Here is a 27453-nt window from a genome sequence, read left to right as displayed (position 1 = left end):
TGGCCATGTGATGCTCATACATACGTCCATTTTTTAGAAAGTGACAAATCGGCGCTGCATTTTTTCTACAATTTTTCAGAACAAATGACCTGTTTCCATTTGCCTAATTGAAAATATTATATAATTCATGTACATTAGATACAGAAATCCTTCCGGCGGCAGTATATATCGCTTGCGGAAATATCTATCTATATATATAACAATGCAGTGGCAGACGTGGGACCGCGCATAACTCGCAAAAGAAACGTTAGATTTGGACCGTATTGGTTTTGCTCTGTTAGTTTTCACCCAAGGAAGGATTATGAGGCAAAAATAACATTGCGAAATAGGAGATCTTACGTATTCTCGGCAGTTTTGTTTTCTTCGTCATGGGTTTTTTTTTGAAACCTGCAGGTCTCAAAGTTGGCCTCAAATCCTTCCCAACCAAGCTGAGTTATATGCCCAAATTTCAGGCAATTTGGCCCACAAAAATCCTCCATGACGAAGAGAACAAACCTGCCGATAATACCCATCGTCCCCTGGTCTATACAGGGGATAGATAAAATGATCGTGACAGGCAAAATTTTCAATTTCCAAAAAAAGTTCAACTAGTTGTAATTTTTCAAAAACTGCATCAAATATTCTCAAATTTGCACTGTAAGTAGTTCAACTAGGGTATCGCGCCACTTGGGCGGTGGCTTCTATATTCGTTTGTTTGGCACTATAACTCAGTCAATTTTGAACCAATTGACTTGAAATGTTGTACACGGGTAGCTACTATACCTATCTCACTGCATTCCAAAAATTGTGTCAATTGGTTCAAATTTGACTGAGTTATAGCAGGAAACAAACGAAAATAGAAGCCACCGCCCAAGTGGCGCGATTCCCTACTTGGATATCAGTGGTCAAAATTTGGAAAAGATCGCGCTTTTCTGCACGAAGTTATAAGAAGTCTAGGAAAAGGCATAATTAGCCGATAGCAAACTTTGAGCTGTTATATGTCCGGATTCAACGAACCGAAGGCAATGAAATTTTGATCATTTATGACTTATGTAATGAGCTATGGAAAGCTTTTAACTTAACTTAAAATTCTTTACACGGAAAAAAATTATACCGATTAGATTATTTTTCTAATAACACGCCAAATTATTCAAAACTTCAACGGTGGGCTTCGTGCTCGTGCGGCTAGAGGCGTCATGTCATCTAGGCATTTCGTAAGCCTCGGAGTGTGGGTTCGATTCCCGCTCCAGTCGGGGAAAACTTTTTGTCAAACGAAAAATTCTCCACTGGGTGTTATGTGTGTTGTCCGTTGTCTAATGTTAGTGTTTGTTCAGTCTATACAACCTCTGGTTGAAGACGGTGTAGTGTCTTATTTTTTCAACATCGTTTCAAAACTCAAGATCAAGATGCTTATTATAGTTCACTTAAATTCCCTCTAATTGACTTGAATATAAATATGTTTTGAAGGAAAGTAACAAAATTTTCGGCAAAAAAATAAAAAAGTTATGAGATGCATATAAAAAAAACCAATTTACCAAGAAGTTATAAAATAAATAAAATCGCTATAACTTTTTCTCTTAAAAAATAATTCAAGTTAAGTCAAACGTTTTGAAAAGTTCATTATATAAGTCATAAATGGTCATAATTTAATTGCATTCGGTTCATTGAATCCAAAGATATAACAGCTGAAAGTTGGCTATCGGATAATTATAGGTTTTTCTAGAATCTTTATAACATCGTGCAGAATAGCTCGTTCTTTTTCAAATTTTGACTACTGATACACAAGTAGTTGATCAACATACAGTGAAAATTTGAGAATATTTGATGCACTTTTCAAAAAGTTACAGCTAGTTGAACATTTATTGGATAGTGCCAATTTTACCTGCCCCGATTATTTTGTCTATCCCCTGTGTATGTATATATTTTTTGAGGATCGATTTTCCATGCAATTACGTACGGGGACTTGGTCATGAGACGTCAAAAACACAGTAGGCTAGAAAAAAAAACTTGCCGGGGTCAGTTAATTGAATATATAAATAAACAGACAGTGAATTCGCAATGGTTGCTGTATCTCTGTTATCGAGTACCTAGAATTAGTAAAACATCATAAAGTTTTCTGCTTTTTTTATTTTCTTTTTCCTTAAGTACGTAGAATAAGGAAATGGTATTTAATTGTTGTTTATAATTCTGTAGAGACATTTAAAAGTCTTAAAGGCATTTTTACGTTCCTTGCTCTTTGATTTATGAGTTCGGCTGGTTTAACCATCTGTTTCATACATTTTCCAACAATCCGTTTTTCCATTTCATTTGTTTTTCTTTCAATCATTCGTCAAATATATCCATTATTAACCCTAGTAGAATGTTGGGGTCAATATGACCCAGACAGGTACTGAACGTGCACTATGCCATCGAGAGCTTAGCTTAGAATTGAGAACATACGACACAGCTAAGAATTTGAAATATTTTGCATAAAAATCAGTTTTTTGTATAATATTTTTTATTGCCCTTTTTTCGGTTTGACTTAGACTCCATTACAGCTCATTAAAATTGAAAAAGTCCTGGGTGCGTAGATCCTTTCGCATAACTTTAAAGTGTTAAATGTCAAAGACAAACACACATAAATATTTGATCACATTTCTTGTCAGAGATCAATATTGTTCGTGCAGTTGAACGGAAACGGAATTTTTTACACGCGAAAATCGATGTTTCTTAAACCGTGTGTCGAACGTACGTCGGGCACAGTGCGCTGGATAGAGGGCCAGGTCCGCTGTCTAGCGCTCTACGTCCGACGTTAGGTTTTACGTATGAATTTTGAGAAAATTCGATTGTCGGGTGTGGGGAAACTTCGGGTTTCAACCGCGACGACAATAATTTGTCAACGAGGCCACAGGATGCGTTATTACAGAAGATCAATAATTTGTTGCAATACATCCGCAGTTCGTTGAATACATCAGGTGAATGAAAAATCTATAGGGTGGGGAGGGGCAAGATTGGTTACATAAGGATGGATTATCATAACTTTGGAAATACAAATCGTATTGGTTTGTATTCACCCTTCACTTTTCAATACACTAGCTAGCTATGCTAAAAGAAAGTATCGGTATATTAGCCTCATTCCATTCATATTCACTCCTCTTTGCTCAAGCGAATCGAGAAAGATGCAGCAAACGGATTGTCGTGATCAAACACGCAAACCTCGCAAATTTATTTGTATTATAACTGACCTTGTTATAATTCTGATATAAATAAATCAGGTTTTCAAATATTTTTTGTCAAATATATCTAAATATAACATACGATGATATATCTATCGACCGCTGATATAATTTTGCTACATTTTTGTTATGTCTTTCTGATCGGGAAGCAAACACACAAACTAAAGCGCAACCGTTCGCTGCTTACTGGCTTCGAACGTGGAAGAAGATTAAAAGTGGAAATCAGAAACCCTAAAATTGGCTAAAAGTCAATAAAAAATATTGAGAAAACAAGATATTTAACAAGCAGTTTTAAAAAGTGAACAATTTTGTGTCTATAAAAAATTACGGGCAGGATGGGTCACCTTTTAAGTAGTGAATATTTTCTTAACGAAAAACGGCAATATATACGATTTTTTCTGTATACTGTTATGCTCCATATTCATACTGAATAAAAAAGAGCTACAAGAAAACATTTCAACCACTTCCAAGCAGAGACATCAAAATGCAGCCGTCTTGCATTGAAACCCGTTTCGCGATGGCCCATAAGAATTACTTTTCCTAGGCAAAATTAAGCTATGAACACAGAACAAGGACTGTTAACAAGAATGCAATCAGGCAAACAAAACCCAATTCCAGGATTGGCTGATGGACCAAAACCAATAAATGAAACCTCGTCATCTTGTGATCGTAAATTGTTATTCCTTTGAGGATAACTGGGCACTTTAATGTTTTGTGTTGTAAGTGTGAATTCGTGATGTTATATTTTAATGTGCATTTGTAGTTTTCTGTCTTATTTTTGCGGGGCCAAGTGAAAAATAAAATAGAACATTTATAGGATTATTATTGTTTGGTCGTGATATGTCTCCCAACGTGGGCTATTAATTATACTATTTTTTTAATTGTAATAATATTTCACCGAATTCTGTGATTTATTCTTAGTGTGTATTAATATACATTAGTTGTATATGTAAGGGAACGCCCATAAATTACGTCACACAAAAATTGCCCATTTTCAACCCCCCTCCTCCAATGTCACACTTTTTGTATGAGACCTCTAAATTTTTTGGGTGGGTCGTCACACTTTGCTGAGCCCCCCTCCCCTCTAAAAGCGTGACGTAATTTATGGACGTTCCCTAAGGAAGATGAAAAGATAAAGTAGATAGAAAAATACAAAGTAGGAAGAAAAGAAAGGTCCAGGGATAGAACCCAGGAATTTCTGCATACGAATCAGAAGCGGTAGTCACTACACCACCGTTGGAATAGCGTTGATGAACATAAACAAAGAATCTATAATTTCACAATCGCGCTGATGAGTGCATCGTAATAAAAAGAAACGCACTTGCCTATTTATTAAGTTAATATTTTGAAATTTATTAAGAAACTATTTAAACTAAGATCCACCTCCAATAGTTCATTATATTGTTTGCTAGGCTCAGTGTCCACGTTACTATGTTACACCACATTTTTCACTTGAACTTGGACTGTTCAATTAACAATAAGAACCCTTTCGTTTCTCCATCTTATTCTACAGGTCGATGGCAAGCTACTGTGTTGGCTCTGCACGTTGTCCTACAAGCGTGCCCTGACCAAGGCACGCCAAGCGGAAAGCGATCGTCGCCGTGCGAAGAAACGTGGAGCTGATGGTGGCCCACCGCCGGCGTTGTCTTCGTCGGCATCAGGTGCCGGAACAGGCAGCCGCGGAGGAACCGGCTCCAGCAATGCCGCTTCCGGACCGCTCGGATCCAGTGCAAATTCTGGTAGTCGTGCGGACAACCGCAGCACGTCGGACAAAACCAATAGCAGCAGCAACAGCAGTTCGTTGAATCGTGGAGGTGGATCCGGTTTACCTCCGTTGGGTGATGTAGGTTTGGGCCCCGTTGATCTACCGGATCCGGTACCCTTATCAGTTGAATCATCCGCCCCTACTGGAATGGATCGAGTGGACAACGCCCGGAATGACAACGGACGGCATTCGTCAAGCAAAAAGCCTCGTACCGACATGAAACCGGGTTCGGAAGGACCGGAAAAACTGGGACACCATAAAAGCTCCCACCACCATCATCATCACCATCATTCAAAGTATGTCGACCCACATAGTTCCGATCATGTCATCGCGATGACTCAGCTGAAGGAAACAATTGCCACGTTGCAGCGGAAGATAAAACAGAAGGATGCTATTATTTTAGAGAAAGAAAAGGAGGTAAGTTTTTGATTGCGAAATAATTGCAGCAAACTTCTGTACACTAATGAAACTGGTCGTATAAAAGTCATGAAAGTTTTTCCAATTAAATGTTGAGCTTAAACTGTGATCTTGTGCAGTCTGGAATCGGACCAGTGACGTGAAGTTGTATTGATCCATGCTTATTGAAAGTAGTTACAAATATAAATAATGCGAATTATTATTTTTTCATTCTCTTTTATTTAACAGATCAGTGCATGGAAGGGAAAGCATTTATACTTAGAGCAGGATTTGATGAAAAAATACAAGGATATGGAGAAGAACTACGAATTCAAGCTTGAAGTGCTGAACAAGAAGCTCAAGTCGCAACTGTTAGAGATCGCTCAGCTGTCGAAGGCCGCCAAGGATGCCGCCGAAAAGAGGAAGAAACCGATTGGATTTTTGGCAACCACCAAGCTACACAAGCTCAAGCCGGAATCGAAGGAAAAGGAACGCGAGAAGACCAGCGGACGAAATCGCATCATCGAGGATGAAGACGAAGATGAGGAAAAGGAGGACAAGGAAAACGACAAAGGAGAATCGGGCGCTAACACTCCGAAAGATACCGGAAAGGAAAGTCCTCGGGATGTCGACTCTGGCAAGGAGAGTCCGCGTGACTCGGACAAGGAGGATGATAAGGAAGATGAAAACGACAAGAAGGACAAAAAAGACAGCGAGTCCGACAAGGAGAAGGATGATGAGCAGAGTAAAAGTAATGGCTCTGTCAAGGACGCAGAAGATTCCGACAAGGAGAACGATGAGAAAAAAGATGATCAAAAGGAAACAGAAAAGGAGGAAGATAAGGAAAGCGATGAGAAGGACCGCAGCAGCTCTGACAAAGGATCTCGTCGAAATTCTGAGCATGGCTCGGAAAAGGAATCTGACAAGGGGTCTGACAAAGGATCCGACAAGGGATCAGACAATGAGTCGGACAAGGAATCCGATCATGATTCTGACAAAGAATCTGATCGCGGATCCGAGAAGGGTTCTACTAAGGGATCAAACCGTGGTTCAGACAAAGGATCTGATCGTGGATCGGATAAGGGATCAGATCATGGTTCTGACAAGGGGTCGGATCGCGGATCTGATAAGGGATCGGATCGTGGCTCTGATCGAGGTTCTGATAAGGAATCCGATCATGGTTCCGATAAAGGATCCGATCGCGGCTCTGACAAAGGATCGGATCACGGATCCGATAAGGAAAGTGACAACGAATCCGATGATCGATCTGCAAAGGGTAGTGGCAAGGACAGCGGATCCGAAAGTGGATCTGATCGGGACAGTGACCGTGATTCAGATTAAATCTGAAGCTGCTTCTCTGCATCGGAAGCAGATCGTTTTATTACAAACGGACAAGATTAGTGTTATCCTCAAATTTAACTTATAAGACATGTCCCTAGATCGTAAACTGGTACGCACTATTATTTGTTTTAGTTGCCAATTTCTTTATTTCCGCTTAATAGATCCTCCATTAATTGCTGCAAAACTGAAAAAAATCACGCCGTTGAACTCTACTGGTAAATGTTAAACCCTTCAACATAAAAAAAACTTGTTGCAGCTCAAACCGATTCATGAAGCCATCTTTTCACGATTTTTATTCTTTTGCTTCCTACTCCCTAGTTACGGTTACATAGATGTAGTGCATGTATTTCCTCTGTGCTTCTTTTCTCCCACTTGCTATCTGCAAACTTGTTGAGCTGATAAAAGCAGATTGCAATAGAAAAAAAAATAGAACCTACACCATTAGAACCCAATAGATCGTAAGAACTGTCTCCCTAATCTGCCCTAATTTATGATTTACATTTTAAAGTCGGTTTAATTAGAACAAAAAAAAAACTTGTAATGAACAGAATACTTAAAATAAAAATCAAATAAAAATTTTACGAGGGAAATGCCAATGTTGCTGTATTTTGGAAAGAACAGGCCAGAAGATAATGTGGAGCCTACCTGTCTCTGAGTTTATTGTCAACGTCATGCCTATCCTCGATGCTCTCTTTAGAGCAGCGAAAGCTTGCTTCACTGCCCTGCGATCTAGGCCGATGAGATCGGTTACCGTTCCTCTGTACGATAGTAACTTCTTCAAATGCAATGCTGCCGTGTGCAGCATAGCTGTCCCATGTTAATGAGAATTCTGGCATCGAAAAGAGCGAACGTCTCAGGTTTCACACAGAGCGCGAACGACATGTTGGGCCTTCAAGATTTTAATATTGTTCTTGCTCAACACAGTTGTTCGGGAAGCGATTTTCGTACAGACTGAGTGGCAAACAGTTTCCACAATAAACAAATTGTACTCGCTAGGCCCTTTTTAAATGTTGATCTAGAAGTGGTACTGTTGAGTTAGTGTCTTATTTTTAATCTTTGTCTCTTTCTGAAAATAGGCAGGCTTTTCCGATCGTTTATAGGTACCATAATCCGGGCTCAAATTGATCATTTTAAAACAACTTTTCCGGATAACATCAGTGGAAATTCAAATATTGGCAAAAGAATTTCTGTAAAGCCAGTGCCCATTGGATCTCCATGAATTGGCTCTTCTAAAGCCGAATAACGCGTTTAAAATCTTACAACTAGCGAATTTAATACTTTAAATGCAAAATTAAATTTTAAAATTTCCCCCTTAAACGCCTAAAGGTAGGCAATTCCATTTGAAATAAGTGATTTCTATCACCATAAATGACTTTTTAATCATAAAATGAACTTATTTTTAACTATGTCATGCTCTGATTAGCTACATAACTTCCCAACCAAGGCTCCACAAAAATGATTAAACAGAGAATTTACGGGAAGTTCTATTAGCAATAGATTGTTTAGTCGCAATGATTTCAGCTAAATGAGAAATACATGGCAAATTCCTTAAAAAATAAGGCAAAACTAACTTTTTTTTTAAATATTAAAAGTCTACACTCATCGCTAGACATCTACGAACCAGATGGCGTGAAAAGTTTAAGATCATTACGACGCTTAAGAGTCCCTAGTATGGAATTACAATGTAGTACCCGAATGATCAACTTCACCCCGCTGATCAATTTGATCCCAGTTTACGGTACTTGTGGCTGGTTTATTCACATCAGTAAGAGCCTACAAAGACACATTCGTAAATAATTATGGAAAAGTCATCAATAATTAATTGGTTTCAAATGTCATTATTCTCATTTTTAAAGAGAGCAGCTTTATCTTCGAAAAGATTTCCCGTACATGACTTTATATATTGTCTTCACTTAATTTAAGTACTTGATGAAATATATCAAAATATATTTACATGATACATTACATGTTATAAAAACAAACAAATATTGGAATAAGAGCACTATCAGCGAGAACTGGACGTAAAAACTATTCAGTCTTAAACTGATAACGAACTCGTTTGCTTTAAGCTATGGCATGATCTGAAGGGTTCTTTCGCAAATGTCGCATGACCTTTTCTACAAACGTATCCACATCGTCATACTCGTCGTCTTCCTCGATGTGATACAGTACCTTCCGTTGTTCGGCGTCCCTCAACAAATTGGACCACACGTTCGCCTCCTAAAAGTTAGAACATTAGTAAATCATATGAATTGTGGTAAGCTTCCGTTGAGATTGAACTAAATTACCCGTAGATCGGCAAAATTGCCACACATGACCAAGCACTTTCTGGCCCGTGTCAGAGCCACATTTAGCCTCTGGGGGTTGTCCAAAAACCCGGTTCCGATGGACCTCGCCAGGGAAATCACCACCACGTCGTACTCCTGCCCTTGCACCGAGTCGATCGACAAAACCGACACCTGGGTGATCTTCTTCGCCTGCAGAAACTTTTCGCACTCTCGTTTGTGTCGGGTATAAGGCGTGATAATGGCAATGGACGTATGCCGATCGCAGAACTGAATGATTTCGGTGAGCAGTTTTAAAACAAACTGGATCTCTTCGTTATTGTAGATTTGGTGTTCCATCTGCGTTTGGTTCTGCTGGCATTCCAAGCTGAAGATGGTGTACGGTTTGAAAGGGAACCCGTCGCATTTGGTAGCTTTCGGATCGCTCGTCAGCTTCCCGTCATAGAAATACTCGTTGGGCCATTTAAGTATTTCCGGGTGCATACGGTACTGCACGGTTAGCATTTTTACTCCTTCCAAATTTGTTCCAATGAATGAGTTTTGGATTCTCGAAAACAGAGAATTTTTCAGCCCAGCTTCGGCACATTCTTTCCCGAACACAAGCGGAGGCAACTGCTTGACATCGCCCACCAATATCAGCTTTTTCACGTCGAACTGAAGAGGCGTGAAGGAAGCAATTTCCGTACACTGAGTCGCCTCATCAATAATACAAATGTCGAACCTCAACGATTGCGTGTAATCGGTTAAGCTCCCACAGCTTCCCAGCGTAGTGCAAACTACGTCCGCTTTGGCCACGAACTGCTTCTTGGCATGCATTTCCATACCTCGGCGCTCCTTGTCGTACAGGTCTATGTTTTCGAAGTTCTCCGGCAGCAGGCGTTTGATTTGCTCGAGCCGGGATTCCAGTTGATCTAGCTCATCCTGCAAACGGGTGGTTTGCAGTAAACTTCCGCCCTGAAGACTGGTACATCGAAGATGTTTGATCCTTTTCTGCAGATTTTCAACCTTTATGGGGTGTGGAAAAAAGATGAGTTAGAGATTTTTTTTATCGCTTATGATTGAAATAAAGTAACCAATACAAGTTGGACCCCTATATTTTGGACCCTCCTGAGTCGCCTTACCTAAATTTTCTCAGAGTTGATGAAGATATGACCAAAACTTCTAGAATCATTCACAATATCAGATTGCTCGGCACAGGTAGCTAATTATGAATGGTTTTCAGGGATTACCAATTGGCCGCAGTGATTTTTGTGTGAAGGTGTTTAAAGTTCAGCATTGTAGCGTTTTATTTTTCAAACTTTTTCCTACGCTAGCTGTACAGGAAGTGTGCTGGCGGGAACGTGTACTCTACATAACTCTCCAAACACTCTGCAGTTAACTCGGGGGATAGGTCTGACAGCTCGTTGTAAGCCAAGGGGATAGACACTTAAAATTTCATCTCCTACAGCTCGGCCATCCTACAAAAGTTCTCGCCAGCCCTAAATTCCTATCTCTTAATACATTTGATTGATCTCGTTGCGATCTGAACTTGTATGTGACAACCATCACTTAATATTCTCTGTTATTCTCCTGCAACAAATAGGAAAACCATGTTACTGATCATCATCACTTAGTTCAATTTCAGATTCATCTCGTGAATTTCCTGGAGGATCTTGCTTATATAGGCGCATATTTTGTGGGTCGAATATTCCCTCAAAGTGCTTTCCCGACACCTGATACCCGTCAATATCGGCAATGACATAACGATTCCTATCCAGTACCCTTTTGACCTGATAGGGGCCTCTGAACCGTGGTCTCAACTTTTCATTTTCACCAACAACCGGAACACTACGGATTACAACCAGATCACCCTCTTTAAAAGCTGTTTTCAAACACTTACTGTCGTGTTTTCGTTTATTATAATCCTGGAGGTTGCGCATGCGGATAGCCGCTTCGTCCCTTGACCGTTCCAAATCATCGCGATCTGGACTCTCCAGCAAGTCCTGAAAATACTGCACGGCATCATTGGGTATCCTTCGTTGCTGCAAAACCCCGAACAAAAGCTTCGACGGTATCGACCCAGAACCACGAGTCCAAGTATTGTTCAAGAGATATTCGGCGTCGATCAAAGCAGTATCCCAAGAACAACTGGAGGACTCAACTAGTTTTGCCAAGAGAGGAACTAACGTGCGATTATATCGCTCCACTTGACCGTTGGCCTGCGGACAAGCCGTCGCTGCCAGACTATGGACAACCCCATGCGTGTCAACAAAACTTTTGAACGCCTGCGAAGTAAAGCACGCTCCCCGATCCGAGACCAGTATCCTAGGGGTACTGTAGTTAATGAAATAAGACTTCAAATGTTTCATAACCTCATGCGTATTGGTCGTCTTTGTAGGGTAGAGCTTAATAAATTTGGAAAAACCATCAACCACTGCCAGCACGTACTTATTTTTCCCCTTCGTGGCTTCCAGCGGACCCAAATGATCTACGTGAACCATCCAGAACGGTCTATTACCCTTGTCGATGCTTTGAAGCTCTCCATCTGTCTTCTTAGTCTTTGGGTTGTACATAATGCATGAAATACACCTTTTCGTATGCGCAAGAACTTTATCAGCCATTTGTGGAAACCAAAAAGAACGTTTTATCAACTGCATCACTTTATCTTTGCCAAAATGACCAAGTGAATCATGAAATCTGTATATAACCGATTCCTCCAATTCCTGTGGGACATACAACAGGAGATGACCATTTTCCGATTTATACAACAGATTATCACGAACCTCATAACCAGTTACCTTGCCTTCCTCGACCGATGATTTGAGACGACACAGCTTTTCATCTTTAATCTGCGCAACATATAGCGAATCTTCGAACAAATTCCGTTCTCCCTCATTTGTTTCTACGGCATGAACATACATCCTGGATAACGCATCAACGTGTTGCATTCGTTCTCCCGACCTGTGCACTATCTGCTTGTCGAACTCGGCGATGAAGTCTGCCCATCTAGCAATTTTGCTGTTGGTGTCCCGTTTCTCTAACGTGTGCTTCAGGGCCTTACAATCCGTAACAATCTCAAACGGAATACCAATGAGATAATGTCTGAAGCGTTGGAGCGAATATACGACCGCCAAAGTTTCCAGCTCGAACGAGTGAAGTCTACTTTCTGCTGGGTTTGTTCTGCGGCTGAAGAACATAACAGGATGAAACTTGCCATCACTCTGCTGCCGTTGCATGAGAATGCCTCCAAACCCATGCGATGATGCATCCGTATGAAGCTGCGTTTCAGCCACCGGAGAATAAATGCTTAGAACAGGACGAGATACGAGCAAAGCTTTCAGTGTTTCAAACGCCTCCAGATGCTGCGGGCCGAAATGGTAAACCGAATCCTTTTTAAGCAGATCATACAGAGGACTGGCAATAGCGGAAAAACCCTTGATAAACTTCCGAAAATAGCTCAACAAACCCATAAACCTTTGCAGACATTTTGCGTTCTGTGGAATTGGCAGATCTCGGACGGCTTTCACATGACGATCACATGGGCTAATCTGGTTCGAACGAATGTCATACCCAACAAATTCAACCTGTGTAACTAAGAATCGACATTTTTCCAGATTAAGCTCAATACCATTATCCTTCAACACCGAAAATACGCGACGCAATAGGTCGAGATGCTCATCAACGGTCTTCGTAAACAGCATGAAATCATCCATAAAAACAACCAACTCACCAGACTTGACGAACTGATTCAAAACTTTTGCCACGTAGCGACAGAAAACGGACGGCGCATTGGTGTATCCAAACGGCAGCTTGTTAAATTCATATTGCCCGTTTTCCGTAACAAAAGACGTATACTTTTTACAGCCCTCAGACAATTCAACGTGAAAGAATCCATTCTTCATATCCATCGTAGAGAAGTACTTCATTCCTTCTAGTTTGGCAATTTGATCTTCGATTATCGGAAGCGGAAATCGATCTCGTTCAACCAACTTGTTCAGCGCTTTAAAATTGATACATAATCGGTACCGACCATTGCTTTTCTTAACAACCCGCATAGAAATTTACAATTCACGATATCGTTTAAATCGTAAGACATTCATCCGTGGAATGATAACTACAAAAGTAATAATAGTTCTATGATTTCATGATTAAAATCGAAAAAAGGAAATTATTCAATACTTTTCAAGTATCATAACATTTGTGATAACGATACATTGAATGATACATGAATAATTTCTAATAATATATTTTCATCTAGGTGGCAATGGATTTGATTATTTTCAGACTTTTTCAATGTTTGAACATTACAATGGCATGTAACTACTGTTGTGTGTACTTCCAGTTCTTCATCAGTGACAAATTTAAAGTATTTAAATACTTCTGAGCCTTTCTGAGCACAAAAGAAACTACACTTCAGTTGGGCTCAAGCGGGGACGAGTGCGGGAATCCCATTGTCACCAAAAACTGCCACTCTTGACGGCTGCTGTTTCCATGTCAGCAGCTGCAGTTCTCTAATTCCTATGAATGCACTTGAAAGCTTACCTTTTCCGGCTTCCCCTGCATTCCGAAGTCGAACTCCCTATTTTCAAGTTTCCACCTGGCGATTTCTTTATCGGAGCACCCCCGCTGCTGATGGTCTTTACCAACTGTTTTTTTTCCTTCACAACAAAACTGGGTTCCAACCTACCGCGAGCACTGATTCCGGTTGGTGTAATGCGTAAGCAGCACACGAAGAGTTATCAAACAAATATTAAGCACACTTCAATCGCAGTTCGATTCCCGATTCAACAAATAAAAACGCAGCGGATGTACACAACGATTCAGATAATCATAGGAAAACTTGACAGTGTCCAACAAGTGCCGCAGGGGTGAACTTTTTTCGGGTCGATAAAGCAGGTTTGGTGAAATATTTCCGTTTTGTTTTTATTATTCGCTGTATCATGAAGTTGATGATAAAGTGATTATAATGTGTATAATTCAGCATAATTTTTGTTCGAGAAATATAGCATTTTTGAATGGTAACGATACTTAACAACCCATTCGGTATATCATTAAAACTCCCAAAATTTTAACTTCTATCATCAATATGATTTGTGGTATCACCGATTTATAATCCAGTTTATGATAACACGAATAATAAGAAAATCTTACACTGTAAAATAGATGTATGATACCGGTTTATTCGGGAAGGACCACCCTACTGGAATATGGGGACTCGCTTTCGCATATGATTCCATCATGCAACCAACCTTCAACTATTTCGTCAACCGCGTCCTTTTCGAATTTTCCCATTCGTTGAGGAGAAACATTGAAATATTTATCCTCCTTTAAGCGTATCGTGGCCACATACTTTACAGTCTTACTAGCGTCCGGTTGCTTTTGACGATAAAACGTTTCAAAATCGGAATTAATCTGCTCTCCGTATTGCCTTGTCTCGACATCGTCACCCACCATCAACTCCAGATCATCAAAGTCAGCAGCCGCAGGCAAGCCATCTCCAAACGCCTCGTTTAACATATTAAGATCAAACCGACTGCCTATTGCCGATACTTCAGGCTTCTTAAAACGTATCACAGTTATATTGTTCTGTCTGAGGAAATCACGACCCAAAATAGCGCTTACACCCATAGTCTCATTATCGACCACCCAAAACGAAACATCAAAAACCAGTTTGCCCTTGATGATCACTTTTGTTTTCATACAACCCTCCACCTTTACTTTGGATTGATTGATACCGGTGATATCTATGGATGGATTCCCTACATTACTATTTGCCCTAACCAAATTAGCAAGTTCAGATCGTTTGATTAGACTCACCGCACTGCCCGAATCAACCAGCAATTTTAGCTGCTTCAATCGCCGGCCAATTATCGCATCGCATGTCGTCATCCCGTCCTCGTCCGTGTCGATAAGCTCATTGGGTACTGCATCCCGTGCTGTTATCTCTTCATCGTTAGCTGCAGCAATCATAGCAACCGTCGCCTTTGATGTTCCTGCTTTTCCGTCGTTCACTACCTTGAAGCACTGTTCTGCACTATGTCCCACCTTCAAACACGCAGTGCAGCGGGGTCGTCGTTGTGGTTTCGGGCAATTCACTGACTTATGTCCGGGATCATTGCAATTGAAGCAAATGAAATCAGCCGCTCCAACTGCCGATGGACCTGATGCAGCTTTCCCACCGGATCCGGATTGACGCATCGGTGGACGTGATACACCTGCTTCTGGTTTCTTCATCAAAAAGTTTGACTCGCACCACTTGATCCGCTTCAACAAACTGAAAACCGTAGTATATTCGTTTGCCGCAATCTGATAATACAGCTTGTCCCGTGAAAGACCACTGATGATATATTTCACCACCGAGGATTCCGAAACTTGTCCTTTGCTGGCGATGTTTTGTATCCGGAAAACGTAATTATCGTAGGTTTCCTGTGGCGCTTTCACTGCCGTCATCAACTCTCGATGTATGTCTGCATCATCGTGGTAGTTCGGGAAGGTTGTCAACAACATAACTTTGAATCCCTGGAAGCCGAAGATTCTTTCCTCTACTGAACTGTACCACAGCTTCGCCGGACCAGCCAACCTAGTTGTCGCGTACAGAAGAGCGGCATTGTCCGTCCATCCGTACAGTTTCCGATAATGCTCCACCTTCCGCACCCAAATGGCCGCATCGTACGATCCGTCGAACTCGCTGATCAAAGCCCTCACTTCTTCCGGATGCAGCGGGCGCGCCCCTCTAGCCTCCTGTGTTGCTTGAGATGCCGAATTCAGCGACATTTCCGTGCCACCCGCCGGTGTAGTGTTCGGTTCGTTTGCTTGCTGCTCGGGCTCCCGCTTTATTACCGCTTCTTTCTCTTCCCGTTCGTCCGTGGCGTTTCGTCGTCGTTTGATTTTCGGCATTCGTTCCAAAATGGCGTTTCGTTTCCACCGGCGTGATCCGATGGATTCGTTCTTCGTTTAAAATCCGCGTATCCGTCGCTCGTTTTGAATCTACTTTATAGCACTACCGCCGCGGAACTTTTTTTACGTTCGTATTTCGTTACAAAATCAATTTTGCGGACTCACTTTCCGCCATCCCACTTCTGAAAATTGTAGCGTTTTATTTTTCAAACTTTTTCCTACGCTAGCTGTACAGGAAGTGTGCTGGCGGGAACGTGTACTCTACATAACTCTCCAAACACTCTGCAGTTAACTCGGGGGATAGGTCTGACAGCTCGTTGTAAGCCAAGGGGATAGACACTTAAAATTTCATCTCCTACAGCATGATCAATAAGACAATGATTGTTCTGTTCTGGCTATACGAAATACGAACAATGATAGGACAAAAAAAAAACTTTGCCAGCTGTCTGTAACGGTTAATTTTTAGGATCTGGGAAACCGAACATCTACCAAAAAAGTGAAAAGTAAGGATAATCTTCCCTATCCACAAGAAATGAGTGGAATGTAAAAAAAATCGAGTGATCAACATTAGCTTTGAATGAGTGAGAAGAAAAAAAAGCTAACCACTGGTTTCAGGTAAACTATCCGGTTCATTTAACCGGTTCATACGACGAGCGAGGTTTTTTGGTAGTGTACAACGGCGCGCGTCCTGAAGGGTTAAATCCCGCCGGGTTCTGCGATACGTCCTTTCTCAAAATGACGTATTTAACCCTCCTTTGGCATTGGGGTCATTGTTAACCCAAATCGTACACTACGCAGGTAAGCTATTCCCAACGTGAAGCAAAAGGAAGGTTAAATACATTCACATAAATTTTCGGTATACGAAATGATTTGGATGGGGCGGGGCAAGATGGGTCACCTAAGAATGGATCATCATAACTTTGTAAATACAAATAGTATTGGTTTGTATTCATCCTCTAATCTTTAATACACTAGTTACGTATGCTAAAAGTCAAGAATAAGTTCATTAAATACCTACAAAATATGATGTTAAACAAGCAATTTTGAGAAGTGACCGATTTTGCCCTGTGAAAAAAGTGCGGGGCAAGATGGGTCACCTATTTAAGTAATTCATATTTTCTCAACGAAAAACGGCAACAAATAAGATGAGTTCCGTATTTATCAGGCATTGCACTTGTGAGCGAGCTCAACGAGCATGAGCCTAACGTGATCGCAGTGTCCCGGTGCTGTGAGCGATCTGTTATGCTCAACTCCTTTAAACTCACCGATCACGATGGCTCACTTCTGCAATAAACAATGAGCTAGAAATTGCTTGACGACGCCTTTCTACTTGGTCTATTATGTGCCAGTCGAAAATCATAGCAAATCATCACTATTTTCATGCAGCCACTTCTATCATAACCTGCATTTGTAGAAGTTGATACTAACTGAGGCTGAGAAACTGCTAAATACGACTAACGGATAAACCACGACTCCCGGATAAAAAGCTCAGCAGCATGGAACGTTTGACACAGTCAATCACAGGGTCAACATTATTGTTGGGTAATCCAGACTCTGGGGCTACGCGAAAAAAAAAAACGAAAGGAAAACTGTGAAGTTCTTATTGACTTGTCTAGTGGATTGATATTCGAAGACCTCAATGGAAGCGGTGCCGCTTGATTGGGCGATGGCGTATTGTTACAAAAGTGGCCTGGGGCGTCTTTTCCTTTGTTGACGCAATCGATGGTCCACGGACGAGACCGTATTCTGTTTGTAGGTTGGGACTCTACGATCCGAGAAATTATAGTATGACAGCTCCACACTGACTACGGACCGACTGGGACCATCAATTAATGAGGTAGTATTTTGAGATGGAGGGGAACCCTCTGATTTTCCTACGAACCATTTATTAGGATTAGGAAAACAAGGTTACGATAAGGGAGGAAGTGTCAAACATCTTCCAAAAATGCAACATTATGGATGCTCCCTGATGATAAACATTTAGTGGTCAGCTCACTTTCCTCCTAGGTAGTTGATCCAGCGTATGAGCGTATTGAGCTCTTTGGAGACGGTTCTGGTCTAACCTTACCCTGTAAAAGGCTACTCAGAATAAGAGAAACGTCGAAATACAACAGTTATTTATATTGGTAAAGGTTTCATACATGAAAAATGCTATCGAAAATGTGGCATTTTTTCCATAATAAATCCAAGCTCAGCTAGTTTAGGTACAGTGAGCTGCGGTGCTCGATGCTCATTTAACTGATGAGCGTCCTAGTCAAGGTCCTAGTTCAATGAGCTTGAACGCTCATGGCCTATCTTTCTGATAAGCATCAAGTTAGCATGAAATTGGCTGAGTTTTGCTCGTGAGCCGAGCTTTTTCAATCCCTGATATATGCTCCATATCCATACTGAGTAAACAAAAGCTACTAGTAAACATTTAATAAATTTATTTGGAAAATAAAAAAAACTTTACGATTTGAGTGGTCCTTACACGACTTGAAAATCGATGTTTTCACTAAAAAAATATCTTAATTTTATGTTATAATTTAGAAAAGCAAAAAGAACCAAATGACGGTTTGCGCTGAAAAGTTGGTCGATTTGTCACCACCAGCGGGTGACCATTCGAACAACTTTTCAGCGCAAACCGACAATTGGTTCTTCAAATGTGTGCTCTTGAAAATTCGATGAGTGGCTTCGTCATAATCTTCACCAAAAGACGCTTATTCCAAAGACGTCTGTTTGTCTGTGTTTAAACTTTTAAAATAATGAAAAAAGTGTCTTCGTTATAAAAAGTGTACCTACCTCTAAGTAATACGTTTCGTAAATTGGATCCTCATCCCGTAGCTTTCGACACCTGATCTGCTCGTCGACGTGTTTTCTGGCAAGGTCGTCGAGAAACACTATCCTACACTCGGGGTTGACCTTATTGGATGCACCCGTCCGAAGCATATTACACCTTTCGTCCTTATCTGTAAAATATATCTTGTAAAAAAATCTGCAATTTTATGACATGACATCTAGCCCACTTGGAGTTCGAATGTACATTTGAATCTTCCACCAATAATCCATTAAATTTGTAAAATAGAAAAAATAAACTCGAATTTTGATGCATTAATTGTCAGAAGTATCAGATAGGTAGGTACCTTCAAATATATTTGTGAAATTCCAAGTAGGCATAGTCTGGCATAGAAAGCAACAACTTACTCAATAACCTAAACAACTTCATCAGTTTCAGCACGATTACGTCAACGGCAGTATTGGACTGGGCGCAAACCAAAATTTTCGGTCGACGTTCGGGCATACCTCTCCGCAGTTGCAACACCAAATTACTGATCACCCTAGACTTTCCGGTCCCAGGGGGTCCCTGTATCAGCATTATGTGTGGCCGATGCATGTCCAAACACTGTCCAAATACGCTCAGCAAAATGTCGCCCTGCTGAACGTTGAGCCCCTCCTTTCGGATATAATCTTTGGTTAATTGGTATTCCTGTGGCGATCGATGCTGCCAGCCGATACTTACCTTTCCCTTGTACGTGCTGCGGTCGATCTCCATGTTACTACTGTAGAAATTGCACTTGGGCGAGAGTATGTTATCCAGTAGAGGAGAATTCTGAAGATTGAAAAGAACGTGGAACTGTCGCATATGCAGGTTAATTTGTGTTAGCGCCAGAATCCGGTACTGTTCTCCATGGCCATCTTTTATCCTCTGCGATAGGGGAGTTTTGGCAGTTTCGATGGTCGCATGGAAGAACTTGAGTCCGTTCTCTTCGGAGTATTGAATCTGTTGACGGCGACCAGTGACCACAGCCGGAAAACGCATATGGTTTCCGGTGCTTCGGTCTCTGAACATTATCAGCACATAATCTTTGTTGTTGATGGATTGTATCTTGCTGCTTTCCACTAAAATCAAATAGAGATGGAAGGGTGTATTTGTACTACATTAAGTTTAAAAAAAAGTTTAGATAGATAATAGCTACCGAAGATAAAAAATGTATGCCATGAGATCCAAGTTTCAAGTGTATATCGTGTGGCGAGCACGAAGATACTCTATACCAAGAAAGTTTTCTTCACTAAAAGTTCATGAACCGACTGGGAATCGAGCCCGTCACCCTCAGCATGGTCACGCCTTTACAGCTGTGGATATAGGGGCCCTAGTTAGTTCGTCAGCGTCAGTGTCGACTTGCATTTTTATTTCTTTTTGTCACTGTCAGTGTTCGTTATTACATATTGCAAATTATCTCATCCGAATCAGAGAATTTGTGTCAGCCTAATGCTAATGCTAATATTATGTTAGGATCTACATAGTAGTAAAACATATATTTATGCTGATTTAGATCGCAACAGGCTGAATAACGCACTATGGCCAAAACACCCGACTGGTCAAAACTGATGCTTCTACCCTATGTTTGAAACGACGGTGCCAAAATAAATATAATCAGCAACTGCCAAATACTGAACTCTTGGAGACGTAATGGTGTGTTGTACATGTGATATGTTTCACGAACGGATAGTACTTTACAACAAGAATGAAGAATCACTTATGATTTTATTGAATATAACAGGTACTTTAACACTCTCAAATGTAATCACGGAAATAGCTAGCCTAGCGTTTAATCAATTACTGATTTGGTTTGCACTTCCATCTAGGAGGCGTTTATCGCGCCATTGTACACGACACGTGGCAGAAAAGTGCCCGCTTTTGCCACAAGTGTTGCACTGTTGGTTGATGGCTGGACATAGATCCTTCTGGTGAGCGAGACGATTGCAACGTGAACACCGACCACGTTTTCCCACGTAATGTTTCCCACCGTTTGTACGATGGTTTTGGCGTCTCCAGCGTTTATGCTTCTGCTTCGGTATCGACTCGGTCTTATCCATATGCCCAGCGATGACTTTAGTATTATTGAGTCCGTCTTTCACGGAGCTGGAGGCTTCACAACAAGTGGCTATTTGGATAATTTTCTCTGTGTCATATCCAAATTTTTGGGCCATTCTAGCTAGTTCTCGATTTTGCATACCTTTTATTAGCTGTGATCGAATAAGGTGTTCTTGGAATGTTTGTTCATATCCACGAAACTTCATTTCATCAATCAGTCTAGAATAATAATCCATTTTCTCACTTTTTTCTTGGTACATACGATTGATAGTTCCAAGTTCTTCTTGCGAAACCGTCATAGACTTCAAATAGACATCAAAGTCGGCTACAAATTTATCGTAGCAACCTGCTTCATCGAAATTCGGCTTCAGTTGTGCAGCCTGAATAATACTTCGCATGAAGTCCCCGCTGGAGAGATATAGAAGCTGTGCTAGACGTTTCTGATCTTTGATGTTCAAAGCTGATGTGTTCACCTCGAAAGTTGTACGAAACTTTGTCCAGGCTTCCCACAATTTGTGACCTGGAGTGTCTTTCGTAATCGGCTTTAGCAGCTCCACTCGAACATCGATGGCTCCGTTTCGTGGAAACTTATCTTTAGACTTGAAGTATGAATGCTCGAATTTGCAGCTTTCGGTTGGATCTTTGCCACTGGAATGCCCATGAGGTTTAACCAACTTAGCTGAGTTATTGCACATGGTTTCGAATAGGTCGATACGATCCGCTAGTGAGTCAGAATGTGGTAAAACCGGAGGTTTTTTGATCGAAAAGCTTACTATTGGTGATGTAGCTTTATCTCCGGATTCAGGTGGTTTTGGTTGAGTATCGATTCCATCTTGAGGTCGATCTGATGGTAAATGGCCTTTGGAATCCTTAGAATTGATTGAATCGTTTTCCACACTAATGGCGCAATATTCGCTTGAACCAGCTTCCATTTTGAGGCCGGCTATAAAAAAGCGAAAATATACAAGTTAGTGGACTCACCATGGTTATTTATAAAAATGATAAAATTATCAAAAGCACACAAAAACATAAATAGAAAAAAGTTAGAGAACCTGATAAGATCTCAAAATCAGCCAATATAAAAACAGTTAGAAGATTTTTGAAATGATCGATTCACACATAGGGTGGGGCGGGGCAAGATGGGTCGCATAAGGATGGATCACCATAACTTTGTAAATACAAATCGTATTGGTTTGTATTCGTCCGCTACTCTTTAATACACTAGTTAGCTATGCTAAAAGTCGATAAAAAGTTCATTAAATACAAAATATGATGTTAAACAAGCAGTTTTAAAAAGTGATCGATTTTGCACCGTGAAAAAAGTACGGGGCAAGATGGGTCACCTTTTAAGTAATTCACATTTTCTCGACGAAAAACGTCAAAATATAAGATTTGTTCCGCATCCATATATGCTCCATATCCATACTGAATAAACAAGAGCTACTATGTAGTAAACATTTTATAGATTTATTTGATATATAAAAAACTTTACGATTTGAGTGGTCCTAAGGCGTCTTGAAAATCGATGTTTTCACTAAAAAATTATCATAATTTTATGTTATAATTTTGAGTGTTCATTCCGCTTGATTGAAGTCATTTATGAGATAGTCTTGTAATAAAAAATAAATAACTTTTAAATGCTCCAAAAATACGTTCAAAATTGAAGGTGACCCATCTTGCCCCGCGGCCGTTTATATGGAGATTATATGGAATGTATCGCATAAGAAAAATGGCTAAAAACCATTTTATTTTTTATTTCCAATGAGAGTGAATAATTTTTCAATCAATGCCCCAAACTTTTATATATTCATGCTGGTCATCTAACAAAATTATTAATCTAAACAAAACATGAGTAATGCGCCCAAAAATGGCACTGACCCATCTTGCCCCGCCCCACCCTATATTTTCACTTATTGGATGTTACGATAGTATCCATAAATGATATACATAACTGCCCTAGTACAGCGTGGACACTTTTAGCTAAACCCACACAACCCTTAATTAAGGCTTAAGGGAGTGCATAGATTGAGGGTGATCAAAAATCGAACTTATTTTATTGCATAATCTGAAAGTATGCTGGCTAGACAATACACATATCAAATTTCATAAAGATTGGAGAACTAGAACCAATGTTACAGCCCATTGTAGCGCGCACCCTCCATAAGGACAAGGCAAAGCGCAAAACTTAAGACGTTATTAATCCTCAAAGCCCTAGGACAAACTTCTTTTTTTTAATCGGCTGATACTCAGGAACTATAAAATATAAAAAATAGCGGTTTTCACTATGATCGATTGGAAGAGTTGTACTTCATGCAAGGGCAGGGAATGAAATTATCAGCAAATTGAGACGATAATTGGCGTTTTCCGAGTAACCGAACAATTCAACGATTCTTTTTCCAGCGAGAAATGTTTATCGGTCATTGCTGTTGTCCACGACCAAAGATAGCCGAGAACTGAAAATCGCTCTAACAATTTTCGCTATCCAACTTTATCGCCTTGCCAATTATCGCGATAATTATCAGAAGACAAATAACAAAAATTGTGCCACCAACGGGATTCGAACCTAGACCCTCCACAAAAATGTGTCTTGGCGCGCACCATAACCATGCGACCACACAAGCTGCTCGAGAGGATGAAGAAATTTGATGCATAAAAGCTACCTTCGGTGACGACGGCAAGACGGAAAGGCGAACAAAGAGCAGAAAGCAAACTAGTCGACTTTTCATTGCTGGTGATAATCCATTTTCGGCGCTGCGGGACGAGCGAGAACGCATTCTCGGGAGAAAACCGGGTCTGAATTTATCGCACGTCTTTTTTCGCTGATAATGCTTGCGAGAGAGTTTTCTATGATCGCGATCGTGATCGATAATTTCATTCCTTGTGCAAGGGTAGTTGTCAAACCGGAAGTCCATGCTTGAACCCGATTTTGCACCGGAAATAAGTGTTCCCTGGTTCAATGTTTCGGCGGTTCGTCTATCAATCTGGCATTTTAAAATATTTCTGAACTCTTTAACAACTTGAAATAGTATGCCAACGCAAGAACACAATGGTAAAAGTATCACTCATGTGATTAATCCATCTAGAATTCAAACACGGGTCAAACTTCAAGCCAACGAATAATTACAAGACCATTGCATACTTTTAGACGTTTATCGGTTTCTGTCCCAATTTACAAAAATTGATTCCACTTTGTAAAAACACGTTTCGGTAAGAAATTGAAGGCCAGATTTGGATTCCAATTTAATAGATCTACCGAGAATAAATAGCTATTTATTGAAAAAGCAGCCAATAGGCTGCTGTAGAACATATCGCTACAACATTGCACCAGGGAACACTTATTTCCGGTGCAAAATAAGGTTCAAGCATGGACTTCCGGTTTGACAACTACCCTTGCAAGAAGTACAAATCTTCCCATCGATCATAGTGAAAACTACTTATTTTTTATATTTTATAGTTTCTGAGTGTCAGCCGATTAAAAATAAGAAGTTTGTCCTGGGGTTTTGAGGGTCCCAACAGAAATTCCTGAAGGAATCGTAAGAGAAAAACCTGAATGAGTTTGTAGGAAAATTCCAAGTAAAATTCCTGGACAAATTGTTACGGGTATAAACATTTGTTACACTAATAAGACAAAATAATAGTTTAAGATGTAATAAGTTTAAAATTCGGGCGTTCTTTCTTTTATATAATTTATTTTAATTTGTCAACCTTCCCCGTGTTTAAATGCACACTTATAGAGTTCTGGAAGTGTAGAGCCCATGAAATACAATCCTATTTTTGTTGCCAACTTTCTGTCCAATTCGGGCAGCGGTTAAGTACTAGAGATGTAAACTTTTCCCTGACACGGACGTCAAGTTGTAGAACTCTAGTAAAAAGCCCGAATCGGAATGCCCGATTAGGATTAGTTTTCCTAGACAAAAACAAGTTATGAATGCAGCAACAGATACTGCGAACTAACAGACGAACTGTCAATACCTACAATTCCAGAATGACTGATCATTCTAAACCAATAAATGAAACCTCGTCATCCTGTGTTCAGAAGGTGTTATCCATCTAGAATATTTGTGTTTTGTGTTGTGCTGTTTTAATTGGTAGTGTCTCTTGTTTGTGCATTTGTAAGGTTCTATATGTAGTTATATTTAATTCTTGGTTAATATTTTTTTTTATTTTTGTAACATGGCGCCCAACGTGGGGCTTGAACAATTGTAGGGTTCCATGTTGTATTTTTGTAACAAAATCCGCGAAGCGTTTCAATCAGGAGTAGTTTTTGGAGAAATCCCTACAGAAACTTTTGGTACCCGTAACGTGGGTAGATCACCTTATAATGGTGCGTTACGGCGTAAGATCTACCATAACCAATTTTAATTTCGTAATGTTCCAGCTTGGTTTAAATGCAGAAAAATTATAAGATCAAAATTAGGTTTACTTTACTGTGTTTTGTTTTATTTTTGTATATTATTTTTCACTACTAATATTCCATTTTTCCGTGTTATTTGCTTGATTTTAACTTCAACTTTAATAAAATAAAGATTTGTTTCAGCGCTGTTCAGGTAAATAAAGTTGTAATTGTAATGTAAGTCAATTTACATTCTATGTATCATAATTATAATATTTATTGTTTCAGATAAAATCAGGTAATTTGTCAATTATATAATTAAATATATTCAAATTATATGATACTTGGGATATTGGGAGGGGTAGCCTAAGGCTCTGTCTCAATTGAGATATTAAAAATAATTTTAATCAAATTTGACAGTTCGAAAATTATTTCAAAGCTCGAAAATCATTGTGCTGTCAAATTTAATTTTTTTTCTGGCCCAATTTAAACACGTCAATGTTGATCGATGTTGACAATGTTGCCTTATCAAAAATGATTCCGCTCAGAAATGAAAACTTGTTGGAAAATTTAAAAACAAAATATTATTTTGCCTTGAAATTGCTTCGATGCTTTCCTCATTTATTCCTCCAAGTTGCCTCTCACTAGAAATTCTCACTGGTGGTTCTTCCGTAGCACAATTTCTCCAGCATGTGACTCTTTAGGGAGATTCCTGGAGAAACTTCCGGAAGAATATAGAAGAAATTTGTGAGGAATTCCTGACAAAACTTGAGGAATTGTTCCAGGGTGTCTTGAAAATTCTGAGGGAACTTCCGGAGGAGTTCCTAACAATACCCTAGAGAAGTTCATAAAAAAAACTTCCAGAGAAATTCAGAAACTCCTGGAGCAATTGCGGGAAGAATTTCTGTAAGTACTGCAAATGAGAAATTCCTTGAGGAATTGTTCCATTTATTTCTAATCCCTGGAGGAACTTGAGGAGGGATTCCTGGACGAAATATTGGAGAAGTTTTAGGATAAATATTTATAAGAGGTGCGCAGAAAAAATCCTTTGTTGCACTTCCTTATGTTGACTTCACATACACTACCCGTCATAAGTACGGACTCACAAAAAGTATTGCAACAATATTGCATCACCCTGACTCACCTCGATATCTCCAAAACCTGAGGACTTACAAAGATGTTGTCTTTAGGAAAATTATTCAGAAGACCGAAAGCAACAACTTTTCTGAAGGCGGCATTTTTGTAGGTGTTTTGGTTTTAAAGATATCGAGGTGAGTCAGGGTGATGCAATATTGTTGCAATACTTTTTGTGAGTCCGTACTTATGACGGGTAGTGTACATGTGAATCCCGGGCAACTCCCTGGAACAATCCGTTCCCAGCCATCTTAGCAAACTACAGTAGAATCACTTGGCATAATACGGAACCTCACGGTGATGGCGACTTGCTCCGCCAACAGTCCACTCGTCAATGAGGCAGCATCACACTGACGACGACCCCGTCATGGTGCTGGCTGTCACTGATGCTTGCTAGGGGAAATACACGCATGGGAAATGCTACTCAGCTTTGTTCATACCCCACAATACACAAAAAGGGAATCAAGAGCCAAGAGGTAGCGTGAATACGTTCGATCGTTTACGACCACTTCACTTCCTATCTATAAATATAAATATAAATCTATTTATATAAAAATGAGTTTGAGGTCTCTTGAGGCAACAAAACTCACGATCGGATAAACCGATCAGCATGACTCTTGCACGGTTCGACCCGTATTCTTGGTGGCAGTGTTTATATGTGGAAAAAGTTATCAAAATTATCAAGAAAAATATGAAAATAGTGAAGTTAATGTTTTTCAATGAGCTGGGAAGAAATTCACCATGATCGAAATAAAACTAATCAAGAGGGCTGTCAACAGTTGTAAAAGTTTGCCGAGGCAGCTTAAATATAAAAATGTGTTTGTATCCCCTTTGAGGGAAAATAGTTTAAATACTGATTTTTTTATGAGCAGGGAAGAAAATCAACACGATCGAAATATTTATCTAATGCCGAATTCTTGAACAATATTCAACGGAAAACATTTCGCTATCCGTCGTAAATCAAGCTACGGACTTCAGCAAGATAATTAGGCAAAATTTCATCCATACCAAATCCATACACATATTTCTATGATAAAAATGATTACATTATATTTATTACGGACGCATAGACGGGCCCACCTCAAAATCGAAGCAAGAGAGAAACAGAGAGAAAAGCGCAAACCGATATGTAAACAAACACCAGTGGACAAGCGTGCGCATGCGCCAAAGTATCTAAATACCAAGGTAAGAGATTACCACTAATATTCACGGATTAGTGAGAAAAGGAAAAAAGCAAAAAATAGTTATGAAGTTTGCGCTGATTTGTATGGGCA

The 27453-nt window shown here is 40.0% G+C and overlaps 2 protein-coding genes across 5 annotated transcripts in view; one reads left to right on the top strand and one right to left on the bottom strand.

The window, feature by feature from the left end:
* The window catches only part of LOC109431665 (serine-aspartate repeat-containing protein C), a 42031-nt gene extending 34745 nt beyond the window's left edge, over window positions 1–7286 (top strand). For both annotated transcript variants that reach the window (XM_019707912.3, XM_019707913.3), the window contains 2 exons: window positions 4708–5376; window positions 5605–7286. In XM_019707912.3, the coding sequence (XP_019563457.3) occupies window positions 4708–5376; window positions 5605–6696 (1761 nt within the window). In that variant the 3' untranslated portion in view covers window positions 6697–7286. The remainder of the gene's footprint in view (window positions 1–4707; window positions 5377–5604) is intronic.
* LOC109431662 (uncharacterized) overlaps window positions 7007–27453 on the bottom strand; it is a 35730-nt gene continuing 15283 nt past the window's right edge. The window contains exons 5-9 of one of the 3 annotated variants that reach the window (XM_062852560.1): window positions 19357–19736; window positions 19041–19290; window positions 18639–18805; window positions 8985–9986; window positions 7007–8916 (exon numbers count right to left, since the gene is read on the bottom strand). In XM_062852560.1, the coding sequence (XP_062708544.1) occupies window positions 8761–8916; window positions 8985–9986; window positions 18639–18805; window positions 19041–19290; window positions 19357–19736 (1955 nt within the window). In that variant the 3' untranslated portion in view covers window positions 7007–8760. Of the gene's footprint in view, window positions 8917–8984; window positions 9987–18638; window positions 18806–19040; window positions 19737–19829; window positions 21656–27453 lie in introns of those variants that run through there. The other 2 variants (XM_062852559.1, XM_062852561.1) reach the window with 2 other exon arrangements.

Source organism: Aedes albopictus, chromosome 2 (genome assembly GCF_035046485.1).
Source record: "Aedes albopictus strain Foshan chromosome 2, AalbF5, whole genome shotgun sequence".
Classification (NCBI taxonomy): Eukaryota; Metazoa; Arthropoda; class Insecta; order Diptera; family Culicidae; genus Aedes; species Aedes albopictus.
The sequence above is the reverse complement of the archived record's forward strand: the minus strand, read 5'-3'. Positions and strand labels throughout refer to the sequence as shown.